The 16904-nt window shown below is 35.6% G+C and overlaps 1 protein-coding gene across 1 annotated transcript in view; it reads left to right on the top strand.

The window, feature by feature from the left end:
- Positions 1 to 16904, top strand: part of cdh4 (cadherin 4, type 1, R-cadherin (retinal)) — a 195556-nt gene that overhangs the window by 128816 nt on the left and 49836 nt on the right. The window contains exon 6 of the mRNA XM_073825480.1: positions 15306 to 15478. Within this exon, the coding sequence (XP_073681581.1) occupies positions 15306 to 15478 (173 nt within the window). The remainder of the gene's footprint in view (positions 1 to 15305; positions 15479 to 16904) is intronic.

Here is a 16904-nt window from a genome sequence, read left to right as displayed (position 1 = left end):
CAATTAAAGCAGCGCATTAATATAGAACGGTGATTAAACTGACTTGGAACTACCTGTGCATTAAACGGTTTTACTGCACACCTGCCAGCCAATCAGAATCCAGTATCCAGACATTCCATGGAATAAATATACTTGAATCTGATTGACGAACGTTCTAGAGGTGTGCATTATATTCAGGGAAACGCACGGCGAACGTAGTTCCAGGCAACTTTTGACCGCAGTACATGTCTATATCACTCCGCCACACGATTTCACTTATTTCAAAGGTCCTTACAGCCTAAAACAGCAAAATAACCAAAACCCACAATGGCACTGGCCAAACTAATAAATACAGTAAACAACAGGATAAAAACGACGGATTATTTCCATGTTTTTTCCACAATATTACGTTTTATTATGTACAGAAAGCACAAACTGTTTCTCTCTCTCTCTTTCACTCACGGACGCACACACATAATGTTACAGTTAGCACTCGCGTTAGCATTTGCGCTAATGTTGTTAGCGCTGCTCTGACGATGAACAACTTAAAAACGACATGAAAGCTCTCACAAGCGCAGTTACAACGGCGTGGTCTTGAAGAAAATGGACTTAAAGTTTAACTGTTAGTAGAGACGATGCTGCCAGTCACCTTTGAGAGACACACAGACTTGAGAGAGGTAATTCATGCAGTTAATATCTTTCTCCATCTCTCTGTCTGTCTGTTTGTCTGTCTAAACTTCATTATTAACTGCATTAGTTTGCTATTAACGGCTCAAGTGTCGTTACTAGTTCTAAAATGACGTTTTGGAACTAGCAACGAAGCTGTTGGATGAGCTGTGTAAGAAATTAATCCTACTCACAAAAGCATTTTAAGGATAAAAACCGGAGGAATGTCTTGAAATATATCATTTGATCGATGTCTTGAGGTGTGGTAACTGTAGTATAAGCGGAATAATTGACTTCGGTCCGTAGAATTCCTAGAAAATAATGCACACCCGAGGTGTAACGGCCACTCCGCTTCGGGTGTGCATTATTTTCTAGGAATTCTACGGACCGAAGTCAATTATTCCTTACATATATATATATATATATATATATATATATATATATATATTTATTCCATGGAATGTCTGGATACTGGATTCTGATTGGCTGGCAGGTATGCAGTAAAACCGTTTAATGCACAGGTAGTTCCAAGTCAGTTTAATCACTGTTCTATATTAATGCGCTGCTTTAATTGATGCACGCAAACGCAGAGAGAGAGAGAGAGAGAGAGAGGTCGGAGATCGCATTGTGCTGTGCACATACATAAAGTTCTTGTCAGCGCTTTCCCGCGATTCTTATTAAAATATCCTAGATAATAGATCGCTACATTATATTCCTCAGCAACGAGGTGGTAAAACTGCTGTTTTTGAATGAATTCGTTGTTTGTAGAGAGCGACGCACAGCATGCAGGCAGGTATGCACATACACACACACAACTGTCATCTCTATCTCTCTCGCCTTCACTCTCTCGGTCGATCGATAATTTACTGAAACAAATGCTATAATGCATTCAAATAAATGTGATCTTACCGCACTATTTCATCTCTGTGTCTGATTTGAAGCGGGCAGAATGCTAGAGCTGTGTGTCATAACTGACGAAAATAACCGTCTTTTTTATCCATACGGTAAAATTTTGCGCTGCAAATATCAATCCTTGTCTATAACTTGGCAAACGTTATGGCAAACTTCGTGTCGGGCGGTTATTAGCCTCCACGTTGTGCATTTAAAATCCTTTAATGCACGGCAAGCCGTTGATTATCCCGCTTATTCCATGGTCGTTTGCCAAGTTATAGACAAGGATTGATATTTGCAGCGCAAAATTTGACCGTATGGATAAAAAAGACGGTTATTTTAAACCGTTGATTATCCCTTACATATATATATATATATATATATATACATTTTAAGGCTGTCAATCGATTAAAATTTTTAATCGCGATTAATCGCATGGTTGTCATGAGTTAACTCGCGATTAATCGCACATTTTTATCTGTTCTAAATGTACCTTAAATTAATACTTTTTAAAGTTTTTAATACTCTAATCAACATTGGCATGGACAAACATGGATGCTTTAAGCAAATATGTGTTTATTATCAGTGAAACCATACTCAACATGAAGACTAACTTGTTTCAAATGTCATAGATGTTTTTCAAATAACTTGTTCATGTCTATTAGACACATGAAAAAAAGAACATAGAAACACCAGGTTCCCATTACTTCTCTTTCTTTGCACTGAGCAATTTACTTCCACAAGCTTGTTTATATTATTTGCCGGACAGGGCAGCTCACTTCTTCTTAACAAGCAAAATCTACATTTATTATTACATTTCTTTGCCTCTCGGTGCCCACATACTGTAATCTGATGCAGCCAAGTTCTCAACAACTCAACAAAGTATTTTTGTTATCAGACAACCAAAGTAATATAAAATAATAACTGAAAAAAAAAATCCTGCATTATGATCATGATTCAATCACTGAAAAGAATCATTTACCGGCATCTGGACATAAGTCACTCCCTGCATTATTATCGTTGTTTTTAACTTCCTGTCTGAATTCCTTCAGGATCCTTTGAATTTTTAGGAGTTTACCCATTTAAAGTTATGTGATCGCAAAAACCTGCTTCTTTTTTTATTGTTTTGGTTATAATGTACTGATTGGAGAGCCTGGTCTCATGAAAATGCGCACTAGCACGACTTTCTGTTTCTATTTGGCGTGCTATTAATAAGCTGAAATTAACTTTGGCGTGCATATGATATGCATGTGTTTGACGTGCATATAATACGCCGTTTTCGCGTGCATACTCGTATGTAGCTTTACGCATCAACTCCACAGCACCAATCCTAACGTAGCCCGTGTCCGCTTGCATTCATTAAATATGCCAGAAGTGCCGGTACGCATGAAAAAGTGCAAGTACGCAAAAGGATAAAATACAGAAGTGCCTGCGTACTGGCCCACTTCAAGCACTGGAATGAACATAACATCTGTTTTAACTGAAAGCGCTGCTCCTCTGCCGCTCGCTGAACAGAGCAGACGCAGATATAAAGAGAGGGAGGTGCGCGCGCATTGGGAGACCTCGCGCTCGTTCAGTAAAACCGGAGAGACTATATTAGGTTTGTCCAATTATGTGTTTATGTATTGTTGCTAGACACTTTTCGCTAGGTTGGCAACACTGTGCATCCATTTCTTTAACTATGGGCTACGTAGTGGGTCAAACAGAAAAATGCGCGCTGCGTTAATCGCGCGTTAATAAAATTAGTGCCCTTAAAATGAATTTGCGTTAACGCGCTATTAACGCGTTAATTTTGACAGCCCTAATATATATATATATATATATATATATATATATATATATATATATATATATATATATATATAGTTATTTGTATTGTTTTTAATACATTATTTATATATTTCCTATTTTATTGTTTATAAAAATATTTATAAACTTATATGTGTAGTAGAAGTAGTAGTAGTAGTAATATTAGTTATTAGTAGTATTTTAATAATTTATTAAAATATACTGATATTATATAAATTCTTATATATATATATATATATATATATATATATATATATATATATTATTGTTGTTATTATTTTTTTATTAACTGATATATGTTGTAGCAGTAGTAATAATAATAATGATAATAATAATAATAATAATAATAATATTAGTAATAATTTATTCAAAATACTGATATTATATAAATTATATTATTATTGTTATTATCATTATTATTTAATTATTAACGGATATGTGTAGTAGTAGTAATAACAATAATACTAATATTAATTATTATATTAATTTATTATATTAATTATATTAATTAATTATTTATAATAATAATGATATTGATCATTATTATTATTATTACTTACAAATGTATGCAGGTATACTATTAGTAGCAGTAGTAATAATACTAGTTCTTAAAATTATTATTTTAATAATTTATTAAAATATACAATATATAAATTCTAATACTGTTGTTAGTATTGTTAGTATTATTATTTTATTATTTGTTTAATTGGTATGTGGTTTAGTAGTATTAGTGGTAATAATAATAATAATATTATATAATGTATACAGTCATGGACAAAGTTGTTGGCACCCTTGGTAAATATGGGCAAAGAAGGCTGTAAAAAAATCTGCGTTGTTTCTCCTGTTGATCTTTAGTCAAAAAATCAGCAAAATTCAAACATTTCATTAAAAATAAAAATAAAAATTAGGTGGGGGGAGTATAATATTATGAAATAAATGGTTTTCTCTAATACACCCTGGCCATAATTATTGGCACCCTTGTATTCAAATCTTTCTGCAACTTCCATTTGCATGAAAAACAGCTCTGATTTTCCCCCCTTCATGCCTGACGAGGTTTGAGAATATATGGCAAGTGATTTTAGACTATTCCTCCATACAGAATTTCTCCAGATCATTTGAATGTTGGTGCTCACTCTTCTTCAGTTTATCCCACTCATTTTCCATAGGATTCAGGTCAGGGAATTGGGATGGTTATGGCAGAATCTTGATTTTGCCAGTTGTGACCAGTTTTTGTGTTGATTTTGAAGTTTGTTTTGAATCAATGTGGTGATGGAAGATCTAACCATGACCCATTATAATATTTCTAACTGAGCAAGTCAGTTTTACCTTTTTTTATCTGTTGGTATTTGATATAAAACATGATGGCATGTATCTGAACAAGATGTCTAGGACCTTTGGTGTAAAATTAGGTCCACAAAAAAGAACATCTGGTGATATATTTAAATGTGGACATGGGGCACTTTTTTATCCCTGTGTGCACCAAACCTTTAATGTGTTCTAGCTCCAAAAAAAAAAATTCTCATTTCATATGGCAATAAAAGCCAGTCCTGGCTGAAGTTCCAGTATGGTAAATTAATATGGTGGAGTTTGATTTTGCATGAGAGCATTTGATTTGTTTCTTGAACAGTGTCTGAAATGACTTGTGATGGAAGTGCAGTTTTCCTTTATTTTTTATATTTTTTTCTGACACTAAAATTCAACAGATTTCTGCAATTTTCCATCTGTGATCTTTGAAGAGTATTTGGCCACTTAAATTGTTCTCTTTGCTGCACATTAAGACAATATTGACACACATCATGTTTCAAGCAGATTTTTAACATCTCCAGTCCATTAAAACTTCTTAATTTCCCTGATTTCCCTGATGTTGGAAATGAGAATATTTAATGATTTAAGTATTTTCTTAAAGCCACTTTGTAATGTGTAAAGATCAACAATCTTTTGCTGTACATCAGAAGTATATTCTTTGGTTTTACCCATTGTGATGAATGATTAGGTTGGTTTGGGCTTTATCTGTGCACCAAGACGTCATGACTGGACAACATCATGTTTCCAGTCACCTTGGTGTGATAAGAAATTGGAAATTTCAATGGAAATATATTTAGGAGATAATTTACTCATAAGAATTTCTAAGGGTGCCAATAATTGTGGCCAGGGTATATTTGAGAAAAACATTTTTTCATAAAGTTATATTCCACCTCACTTTAAATTGTTTAACTTTAATGAAATGTTTGAATTTTGCAGAATTTTTGACTAAAAGAGCTAAAGGAGAAACAATGCAGATTTATTTTTACAGCCTTCTTTGCCCGTATTTACCAAGGGTGCCAACAATTTTGTCCATAACTGTATAATAATATAATATAATAATAATAATAATTTTAATAATTTATTAAAATATACTGATATTATATAAATTCTAATAATGGCAATATTATTTTTATTATTACTTACTTACAACTTTATGCATAGTTATATTATACCTTACTTTTATTCTATATTTAATTTTATACATTTGTGTTTATATACACACATACATATGTATTTTACATATATCATACATATATTTTCATGTATAATATTTCATCTACATATACACATTTCTTTCTACTTTCTATATTCATGTATATACACATATATATATATATATATATATATATATATATATATATATATATATATATATATACACACACACACACACACACATTTATTTATTAACTACTTTCTGTATTTATGTATTAATAATATTGTTTTCATATATAATATGTGACCCTGGACCACAAAAATAGTCATATTTGTAACAACAGCCAACAATACATTGATATGGGTCAACATTAGCAATTTTTATTTTATGCCAAAAATCATTAGGATATTAGGTAAAGATCTTTTTTTTTTTAATTTTCTACTGTAAATATATCTAAAGTTAATTTTTGATGAGTAATATGCATTGCTAAGAACTTCATATAAACAACTTTAAAGGCGATTTTCTCAATATTTAGATTTTTTTGCACCCTCAGGTTCTAGATTTACAAATAGTTGTATCTCAGCCAAATATTGTCCTATTTGGCAAATAGGACAAACCATACATCACAGGAAAGCTTATTTATTCAGCTTTCAGATGATGTATGGTTTTGTGGTCCTGGGTCACATATGTGCGTGTTCACACATACTTGCCAAAGGTGGCCTAAATGTATTTACACAGAATCACAATCAGAAAAAAAATATATCATGTATCTTCAAAATGTTGATTATGGATTTGAATGCACAACAAACAGTAACCTAGATGTGTGCTTTGTAGTTTGCATCAGATTCTTATCACTATCATTGTAGTAATATAAGACAAACAAGAGAATCTTATTTTTCCCTTGATGATTTATTGAATACCCCATGCGAATCAGCCCTTTCTATGAACGCTTCTCTGTGCTCTTTGAACCGGCCGTCCCGTTGTGTCTGACAAACACAGGTTCAGTTTCTTCCTTTATTCTCCACCTCTTCAGGGTGTTAGCCGTCAGAGTCGACTCACTGAGCAGCCAAAGCATAGACTGTGAGTCAGATTGTGTCCAACTTCTGTAATGTTACGGCCCAGAAAGCTTGCCTCTGAGGACAAAACTTTAGTCTTTATTTTGTTGAGCTCTCCACACAGAAAACTTGATTCCCGTGGGAATTCATAAACAAAGAGGAAAAAAAAAGAACAGCACAATATTTTCTGTTTCCCTTCAGTAGAGCATGGGTCTGCTCCACGCCAAACAAGCACTGTAAATTATCCATGGAAAACGGACGCGTTACAGGCTGTTCCATTATCCCTCTGCTGTCCGTGCTGACATCCTCCATGTTTCACGTGAATTACAAACATGAAGTTCTCGGGAATTCAAGCTAAACTCGGCTCTAGGCTCTCAGGAGACCGCAGTTAATCTCATTGCCTTGAAAATGGCAATGCCAATATTGGCCGTTGATCTTCCGCGATCACAAGGATTTAATCACAGCAGATGTTTTGTATATTTTAAACGTGAACGTTGAAGGAACATGTTTATCAGTTTAACTCACCAAGGGAAGCTTAGACCAAACAGATGCTCATATCAGAGTGTCTCTGAAGTATTACAGCGGATTTTCCATCAGCTCCTGCACTACAGGCCACGTTCAAAGAGGAGCATGCAGGGAAGTGTCCTTATCACCAGCCGCAGATGTATGTGAACTTATCAGATCAATTCAACAGAGGGATCCATCTTTAAATGATACATCACTGATTTCATTGCCAACAGAATACCTATTTGGAGGTGTAGACACATGGAGTAATTGAATTGTGTCCGTTGCTGCCTAAACACAAGTAATCACCCAATTACTGTGCATTTAGAGGACTGATCCAATTTAAATTTAATCCAATTCAGCTGTGATTCAGACCTGGATCAAATTAAACCATTTAGTGTGAATCCAGACATTTTTTCCCCTCTTAGTTGTTGATTCTTTGGCATGACTACAAACAATACAAGTACGATCTAAAGTAATATTATTCTGTTCTTCCTGTCAAGTCAAGTCAGCATTTATTTTCCTTAAAAAATGTTTGTACAAGTGGGAACAAAATTCTCTTGACAGGTTGAAAACTACTTGACGTTTACCCTATTTACTTTGAATTCCAAAATTATATGGCATGCACAGATTGCACAAGACAAACATTGGTTATTCAATTTTCTTTTAAATTAATCTTTCTAAATAAGACCAGGGACATGCAGATGTGCACACACACACACACACATATATATTTGTAAATGTATTATATATAATACATTTACAAAAAATAATTTGTATGTAATTACTTAGACCTACATTTTGTCTCCATTTATTGATTTGCTCAAAAATACATCAGACTATGACAGTAAAATGTATTGTGACACAATACAGACAGTCTGTATGGAATTTGTGAGATCATATTACAGCAATAGTACACAACATAAGCTTGATGATATTATGTAATCATTGTATTCAGAGAGGAATATACATTTTGGATCAGATAAATTGATTTTGTGGTATGGTTTTTGTACAAACGTTTAAGGAGAAGCAGAATATTAAAGGGATAGTTCATCCAAAATTAACATTCTGTTATTAATTACTTACCTTCATATCACTTCAAATCTGTAAAACTTTTGTACATCTTCGGTACACAATATTTTTGATGAAATCTGAGAGCTTTCTGACTCTGCATAGACTGCAATGCAACTGACCTGTTAATGGCCCAGAAAGGTAGTAAGGACATCATTAAAAATAGTCCATTTGACATTAGTGGTTCAACCATAATGCTACAAAGCTATGATAATGCTTTTAGTGTGCAAAGAAAACAAAAATAATGACTTCATGTGACTTTATGACTAATGCGTCATGGTACTCTTGGGAACTCATGTCGGAGAGAATAAATTGTTGAATAAAGTCGTTATTTTGTCTTGTTTGCACACAAAAAGTATTCTCATAGCTTCATAAAATCACGTTTGAACCACTAATGTCACATGGACTATTTTAACAATGTCAGTTGCGTTTCTGTCTATGAAATGGCTGAAAGCTTTCGGATTTCATCAAAAATATCTTTATTTGTGTTCTGAAGATGAACGAAGGTCTTTCTAATTTGGAATAACATGAGTAGGGTGGGTGAGTAGTTAATGACAGAATTTTCAGTTTTGGGTCAACTAACTCTTTAACATTTCAAACAAACTAAAATGAAGTAGTCTTTATAAATAACTGTTGGGGAATTATCCAGTTTTAGCTACAGTCTATGAAGCAGTTAAGGCAGGTTCACAGTTCTCACATTCTCAAAGAAGTGTCTTGCAGTGTTGTACTTTTCACAACAATTAATTCTAATTTTCGCTTTTTTTCCTGAAATACCCTGTAGAAATTTGCATGCCAAAAAGTCAGCTGCACCACCCAATGACAGTGTTTAGAAAACTCACATTTCCAAGCTCGCGGAACTGCTGTAGCCAATTATCTTTTGAAATTATATTTTCTCTCTTTTTCCCTGACATCTTCAAACTATTCTCTGATGTTTTGCATTTTACTGGCCTCAAAAATCAACACTGATCCTGCCTCGTATTTTAGTCAGATGTATCGTTGTTTACTTGGCTTTCTGTTCTTTTGCCTAAATAACCAATGACAAGGGGATATTTTCGCTGTCTGTTGCAGAGGAAAAACAAGAGCGGCACGGCTAGAAAATGCTGTTTTCACACTTCACACGGCTGATAAGGAAATTTGCTAACAGTGGACGATAGGACGCTCCTCAACGCTCAGCCTCAGACAGCTGGCCATTGGGGTTAATTAGGCTCTGACGTCCATGCGCAGGAGAGAAGAAGAGAGGGGAAAAGCGAGCGCTGAGAGGAGAGAGGAATGTTTCAATCAGTTTAATGGACTTAAAGTAGGCGTCTGCCTCTGGCTCTTTTTTTGCAGGAAAAGTCATTTGCCTCTTCATAGTCCTCAAAGGACTCCATATGGCTACGGCCCTGACAAAACAGATTTGCTTTGAAAGCCTCACCGTGAGGGTGGTGTGAGACAGTGCTGAGTGTAATCTGCAGTGGAAAACGGAGTGATAACAGCTTGGAGGACTGGTTTAGTCTGGCTAGCAGCTTGTCTCGGACGGACAGTCAAGTACAGAGAGCTTTTATGTCGTATTTTCAGCGTAAGCACGTTGTGATCTAGCCGTACCGCGAGCAATTGAAAATTGGGACAAAGTGGCGGCGAGATGGATTTCGGCTCCGAAAAGGATGCTTATTTTCGCATCAGACAGCCTCGTAAGGACGCGCCGCTTTCAGCTGAGCCGGCGCTGCAAGGGTCGGTTTCCATTCTCAGGCTGGTTATGTTAAACTTGTTAAAACTAATGACTCCCCAATTTCTTATATACCTGTGAAAGAGAGAGTCTCCCGACCAGCACGCGTCTAATGAAAGGAGGAATTTTGAGCTTCAGTGGTTTAAGTCGAAAAGCAATTACAGCATTGAATTAGTTTTCAAATTAAAAAGCAATTGAAAAGGCCCAGGGGTTAACTGTTTCCTGCACGGTCATCTCTCTCACTTTTACACATAAAGAGCATTTAATCCCGTTACAGAATGGCACTCATTGAAAATTGAAGGCGACAGAGTTGACATGCAACTCTTTTGTCTTCTTCATCCCTCCGCATGTGCTCGCTCGCTCTCTGCTTGTTCAAAAATTGATGTAGCCCTATCAGAAGAGGGCTTAATTGTTTTTCTTCTCCCTTCGCTCATTTCTTCCTTTTCCTCTTTCTCATGGGGCGTAGTGACAGATTCTGCTCTGAAACTTAATGAACTTTGAAATGGAACTCTCAGCCACAATTATCCCCTCGTAGGTGTGTTGTCACCAAATGATGGTACAATCTCCACACAATTACAGCGAGGCTGGAGGAACCCGTGAGGTCTAAACGTTCGGCCGCCCCCCTCGGACCGGCTCTCTGGGTCTCCGTGGCCATTAATATTAAATGACAGAAGTGACTGGAACACAGGAGCGACAGAATGACATTAACACAGAATGACAGGGTGACATTTTGCCCACGTCACAAGGAGGTTTATCCTCCGTTTCTCTATTTGGAGGTCCCCTAATTGCTCACTCACATTTGAGATGGTGTGAGACAAGCTTTCAGAAATCGATAAACTTGTTTTGAGGTCTAAAGGCCATGTGGACCCCCACCTAATCATACGGCGCCTGACACTTCACACTCACACATTTCACACTCATACACAACCAGACTCAAACTGTTGGTTTTAAACACGCAACTTAGAACCAATAGGGGCAAGAGAAGGGGCTTTTAAAGTTGGCATACAGTTTGTCTACATCCTTGAAATTTTTCATAGTTTTAAATTATAAATTGTTTTACTCTGACTGAAATGGTACACATTCTGGTTATCATGATTAACTTAATATACTTCAAGTCCACCTAGTAAGCTATAGAAAGTTAATAAATATATTTATTTACATAATATACACTACCAGTCAAAAGTTTAGACACACTTCCCCATTAAAGAGAATTGTGTGTCCAAACTTTTGACTGGTAGTGTATATAATAAATATATTTAAATATTTAATGTTATATAAAAAAAAATTAATTGAATAGTAGTACTTACAGTAGATGTAATATTTAATTACATATTGAATATATGTTTAATATTTCAATAAATGTTAAATATTCATTGTAAAAGTTACATTTCTTTTAAATTATCATTATGCGTTTTTTAATTTAGAAAAAGTTGTCAAGTTATAACAAAAAATGTATAAAAAAAAGAAATATAACAAAATAAAAAGAACTTTTTGATTCTTCCCCTCATTTGACTATGTCCTTGATATTGGAAATGTAAAATTATGTTGTCTTATCATAGTTTTAACATAGTTTTAACACATTTTAAACTGTTTTATTTTGACAGAAATTGTACACATTCTTGCTATCACTTAAAATATTTAAAGTCCACATAGTAAAATATAGATAATTAATAAAAATGTTATATATGATATAAATACATTTATAATGTATGATGAAAAATTAGTTATGTAATAAATGTAAAATTTTAATGTTATATAAATAAATATTTAATTGACAGTAGATTTCATTTTTAATATTTAAATAAATATTCAAATATTCAAATATGCATCTAACAAAATAACAAAAAAAATCTTGTTTAGCTATGTCCTTGAAATTGAAAATGTAAAAATATGTTGTATTATTATAGTTATTCATTTTAAACTATTTTACTCTGACTGAGATGGTATACATTTTGGCTATCACATAAAATAAGTCCACCTAGTAAAATATAGATCATTAATAAATATGTTATATTTATACAGTATATAATTGTGACGACTCATGTGCATCATCCCTGTGTTGAAATGGAATTGTGCCGCCTTCTAAAGGAGTTATTGGTGGGCGTTCTTATCGAGGACACCTGCTGCTGGTTTCCGGTCTCTTCCTTTAAAAAGGGCCATATGACAAATGACTGCGAGAGGGGCGCGGCTGCATTTTGGACTTCGCTCCGTTTGTATTCTGTTTATACTTTTGCATCCCACATTACTACAGTCCATCACACTTCATGCATTCACCTAACTTTACACCACTGATTCCTGACACTCTCATGCTACATCGTTTTTTCTGTATAGTTCTCTTATCACTAATCGTAATTTCATAAAACTCCGCAATTCTTAAAAGCTGCTCTTTTGTGCACTTATCTAATGATTCACGTGAAGGTGATTTAGCAAACTTTTCTACATCCGCCATAAACGCATCACAGGATGCAAGCAACTAATTGTGCAAACAAACACTTAGAATTTTCCCCCTATCTACCTTCCCAAATAATCTAACTTACTAGACCCTAATCTTCATGTAGTTACAGGCGGGGGGAAATTAAGCACACGAACCCAATGGGTGAAATTGCAACTAGTTAAACCAGCGACAATTCACAACACCACGGAGGTGCTCCCGAGACAACCGCTACTACCCGCTTTCACCACAACACTACAAAAACAACAAAACCGACATGTCTCAAAGGAAACAAGTCGCTTAATATATGTGATAATAATATATATTTTAATGTTATATAAATAAGTATTTAATTGACAGTAGATTTAATATTTAATTACATATTAAATATTACATATTAAATCTATATTTAATATTCAAATAAATATTAAACATAAATTGTAACAGTTGAATTTATTTTAAATTATCATCGTGATGCTTTTTTAAATCTCAAAAGTCTTCAAATAACAGCAAAAAAATGTATTAAAAATAAATATAACAAAATAACGAAAAAGTTTTTACCCTTATATTTTCCCTCTTTCAGCTATATTTTTTGCTATTTAATATTTTGTATTATTATAATTATTCCTTTTAAACTATTTTACTCTTTATATTTTTACTTTTATATAAAATATTTCAAGTCTACCTAGTAAAATATAGATAATTAATAAAAAATATTATATATATGTGTGTATAATAACTATAAATAAATTTAAGTATTTCATGTTATATAAATAAATATTTATTTGAACTCACAGTAGATGTAATATTTAATTACATAATATATATATATATATATATATATATATATATATATTTTTTTTTTTTTTCAAATAACTATATATATATATTAGGGCTGTCAATCGATTAAATTTTTTAATCACGATTAATCGCATGGTTGTCATGAGTTAACTCGCGATTAATCGCACATTTTTATCTGTTCTAAATGTACCTTAAATTAATACTTTTTACAGTTTTTAATACTCTAATCAACATTGGCATGGACAAATATGGATGCTTTAAGCAAATATGTGTTTATTATTAGTGAAACCATACTCGACATAGAAGATGAAGACTAGACATGTGTCAAAGGTCATAGATGTTTTTCAAATAACTTGTTCATGTCTATTCGACACATGGAGAAAAAAAAGAACATAGAAATACAAGGTTCCTATTACTTCTCTTTCTTTGTACTGAGCAATTTACTTACACAAGCCTGTTCACATTATTTGCAGGACAGGGCAGCTCACTTTTTCTGAACATGCAAAATGTACATTTATTATTACATTTGTTTGCCTTTCGGTGCCCACATACTGTCATTTGATGCAGCCAAGTTCTCAACAAAACTGTTTCCATTGTTATAATTTAGTATTTCTGTTATCAGACAACCAAAGTAATATGAAATAATAACTGAAAAAAATCCTGAATTATGATCATGATTCAATCGCTGAAAAGAATCATTTACAGGCATCTGGACATAAGTCACTATTCTCTGCATTATTATCGTTGTTTTTTAACTTCCTGTTTGAATGCCTTCACGATCCTTTTTAGGAGTTTACCCGTTTAAAGTTATGTGATCCCAAAAACCTGCTTCTTTTATTTTTTAAGGTATTGTTTTTGTTATAATGTACTGATTCGAGAGCCTGGTCTCATGAAAATGCGCACTAGCACGATTTTCTGTTTCTATTTGGCGTGCTATTAACAAGCTGAAATTAACTTTGGCGTGCATATGATATGCAATTATGCATGTGTTTGACGTGCATTTAATACGCCGTTTTCGCTTGCATACTCGTATGTGGCTTTACGCATCAACCCCACAGCACCAATCCTAACATAGCCCGACTCCGCTTCCATTCATTAAATATTTCAGAAGTGCCGGTACGCAAGTACGCAAAAGGATAAAATACAGAAGAGCCTGCGTACCGGCCCACTTCAAGCACTGGAAGCAACATAATATCTGGTTTAACTGAAAGCGCTGCTCCACTGCCGCTCACTGAACAGAGCAGACACAGATATAAAGGGAGGTGCGCGCGCATTGGGAGACCTCGCGCTCATTCGGCAAAACTGGAGAGCCTCAGAAACTATATTAGGTTTGTCCAATTATGTGTTTATGTATTGTTGCTAGACACTTTTCGCTAGGTTGGCAACATTGTGCATCCATTTCTTTAACTGCTAGGTAGTGGGTCAAACAGAAAATGCGCACTGCGTTAATTGCGCGTTAATAAAATTAGTGCCCTTAAAATGAATTTGCGTTAACGAGTTATTAACGTGTTAATTTTGACAGCCCTAATATATATATAACAAAACTAAAACTTTTTATTAAGTAATTTCATTTTGAGTAACACTGCCTGTACAGCCATAGCAGTATAGCAGAAATAATGACAGTGACAGAGGCGAAAGAAGCAAACAGACCCTCATTACCGAACAGATTTTGTATGGAGAGCAGAATCAGAAATGAAGAAGATGAGACAGCTTATGTGAGAAAAACCCCAGGATCAGATGTGACGTTTGGACATTGTACTCACACAGAAAGCAGCACAAAAAGTTTGAATCACTGATCAAATAGCCACTGTTTGTGCGTGTTTGTTTTTAGCAACTCGGACAAACCACCACAGCTGCTTTGTGACAGAAATGGAGCGATTATGCATGCATTAGTGTTTTGATTCACACTTGTTTACCTCTCTTCCTCCGCAGGCACTTCTGTAATGCAGGTAACGGCCTTTGACGCCGACGACAGCACCACGGCAAATGGGCTGGTGCACTATCGCATCCTGAGCCAGACGCCGCACATCCCCATTCCTAACATGTTTACTATTAACGGAGCCACAGGAGAGATCAGTACCATCGCTACAGGCATCGACAGAGAGGTCAGTCACGTCTCGTGCACGTAATAGCAAGCATGCTTCCAAGAAGCTGCTGCTGTCTGGTTTTTCTTTCAAGGAACTGTTGATCAGTGCATAATGCGTTTGGAGTTCTCAACTGGTAATGGGTTTGAGTGTACAAGTGTGTGTGCTTACATACACCTTGCTATTCCATGAAGAGCGTTTGTCTCAGTCTTCCTTTCTGCGTTAGAAAATAATTAGTTCTCGGCTATGGTGTGTCTGAGCATACTTGGTGTGGATGGTCCCTCGTTTCCTGTGAACAACATTGTGAAAAGTCATTCTTGCACTGTAATAAACAGCGCTGTTAGAATCAACTTAATGATCAGCCTGTCCTTTGAGCTGTCTGTGACCTTTTCAAGTTGAAGAGCAGCTATCTGCCCTCCCAGAACACCCCCTCAATACAGGACAACAGTCACAGGTTAAGTGGCAAGGATGCGCAGAGATTATGAATTCAGTTTGCATAGTATTTGTTCTAGTAGTTTTCAGCAAGGCATCCTATTTCATTGTTTATTGACACACTACGCTAAAACTATTTCTGATAATTGCAAAAAGACTGCTAATATCTATGGAAGCCCATTTCTCACAATTCTGAATTTTTTCTCAGAATTGCGTGATTTAAACTTGCAGTTGCGAGTTTTAAAGTCAGAATTGCGATATAAACGTGCAGTTCTTAGAAATTAAGTCAGAATTTTGAGATATATACTTACATTTCTGACTTTTTTTCTCAGAATTCAGATATCAGTCACAAAGACCAGTGGCAAGCGTAAGAACAAGAGGCCCTGAGACGGGCGACCCAGAGATGGAGGATGCTGCTCTTCGGGAGATGGTGACCGCACCACTCCCTCCCCCGGAGAATCTTTTGTTTGTTTTTTCCCCGCCACCGGTCGGTGGTACCCAAATACTCGACAAAAGAGCAATTTTCTCTATCTCTGGCCAGATCGTCGGGTGTCGCTCAGGCCAACCTTGAGCCTCACCCACCCTCCCCTCTCGCCAGCGAGCAGTGGGCGGTTGGAGAGTGCTGCGAAACGTACTACTCACGCACCATCTACCCTTACGCAGATAAGCGTCTCACACACACACAACATACAGACGCTCTGACCCCGCTTCAGACCGGCTACGAGACGCCCGAGCGGGGTCCCTGCGCCCCCTATCGCTGTTCCCCCGTGGGTACATCGGTGGTCCCCCTGGTGCCGCTTGTTCACTACCTGGGAGCCTGGATAGAGCTTCCCAGTCCATCTTGTTGGCTCCTCCAGACCATCAGACTCGGCTATGCAATTCAGTTCGCCCGGCGCCCTCCCAAGTTCAGAGGTGTCCACTTCACCTCAGTGAAGGCCGCAGATGCTCCCATCTTGCGTGCAGAAATCGCAACCTTGCTGGCAAAGAGAGCGATTCAGCCGGGGCCCTTCACAGG

Source organism: Garra rufa, chromosome 20 (assembly GCF_049309525.1).
Source record: "Garra rufa chromosome 20, GarRuf1.0, whole genome shotgun sequence".
Taxonomy (NCBI): Eukaryota; Metazoa; Chordata; class Actinopteri; order Cypriniformes; family Cyprinidae; genus Garra; species Garra rufa.
Note: the sequence above shows the minus strand (reverse complement) of the source record. Positions and strands in the feature narration are given on the sequence as shown.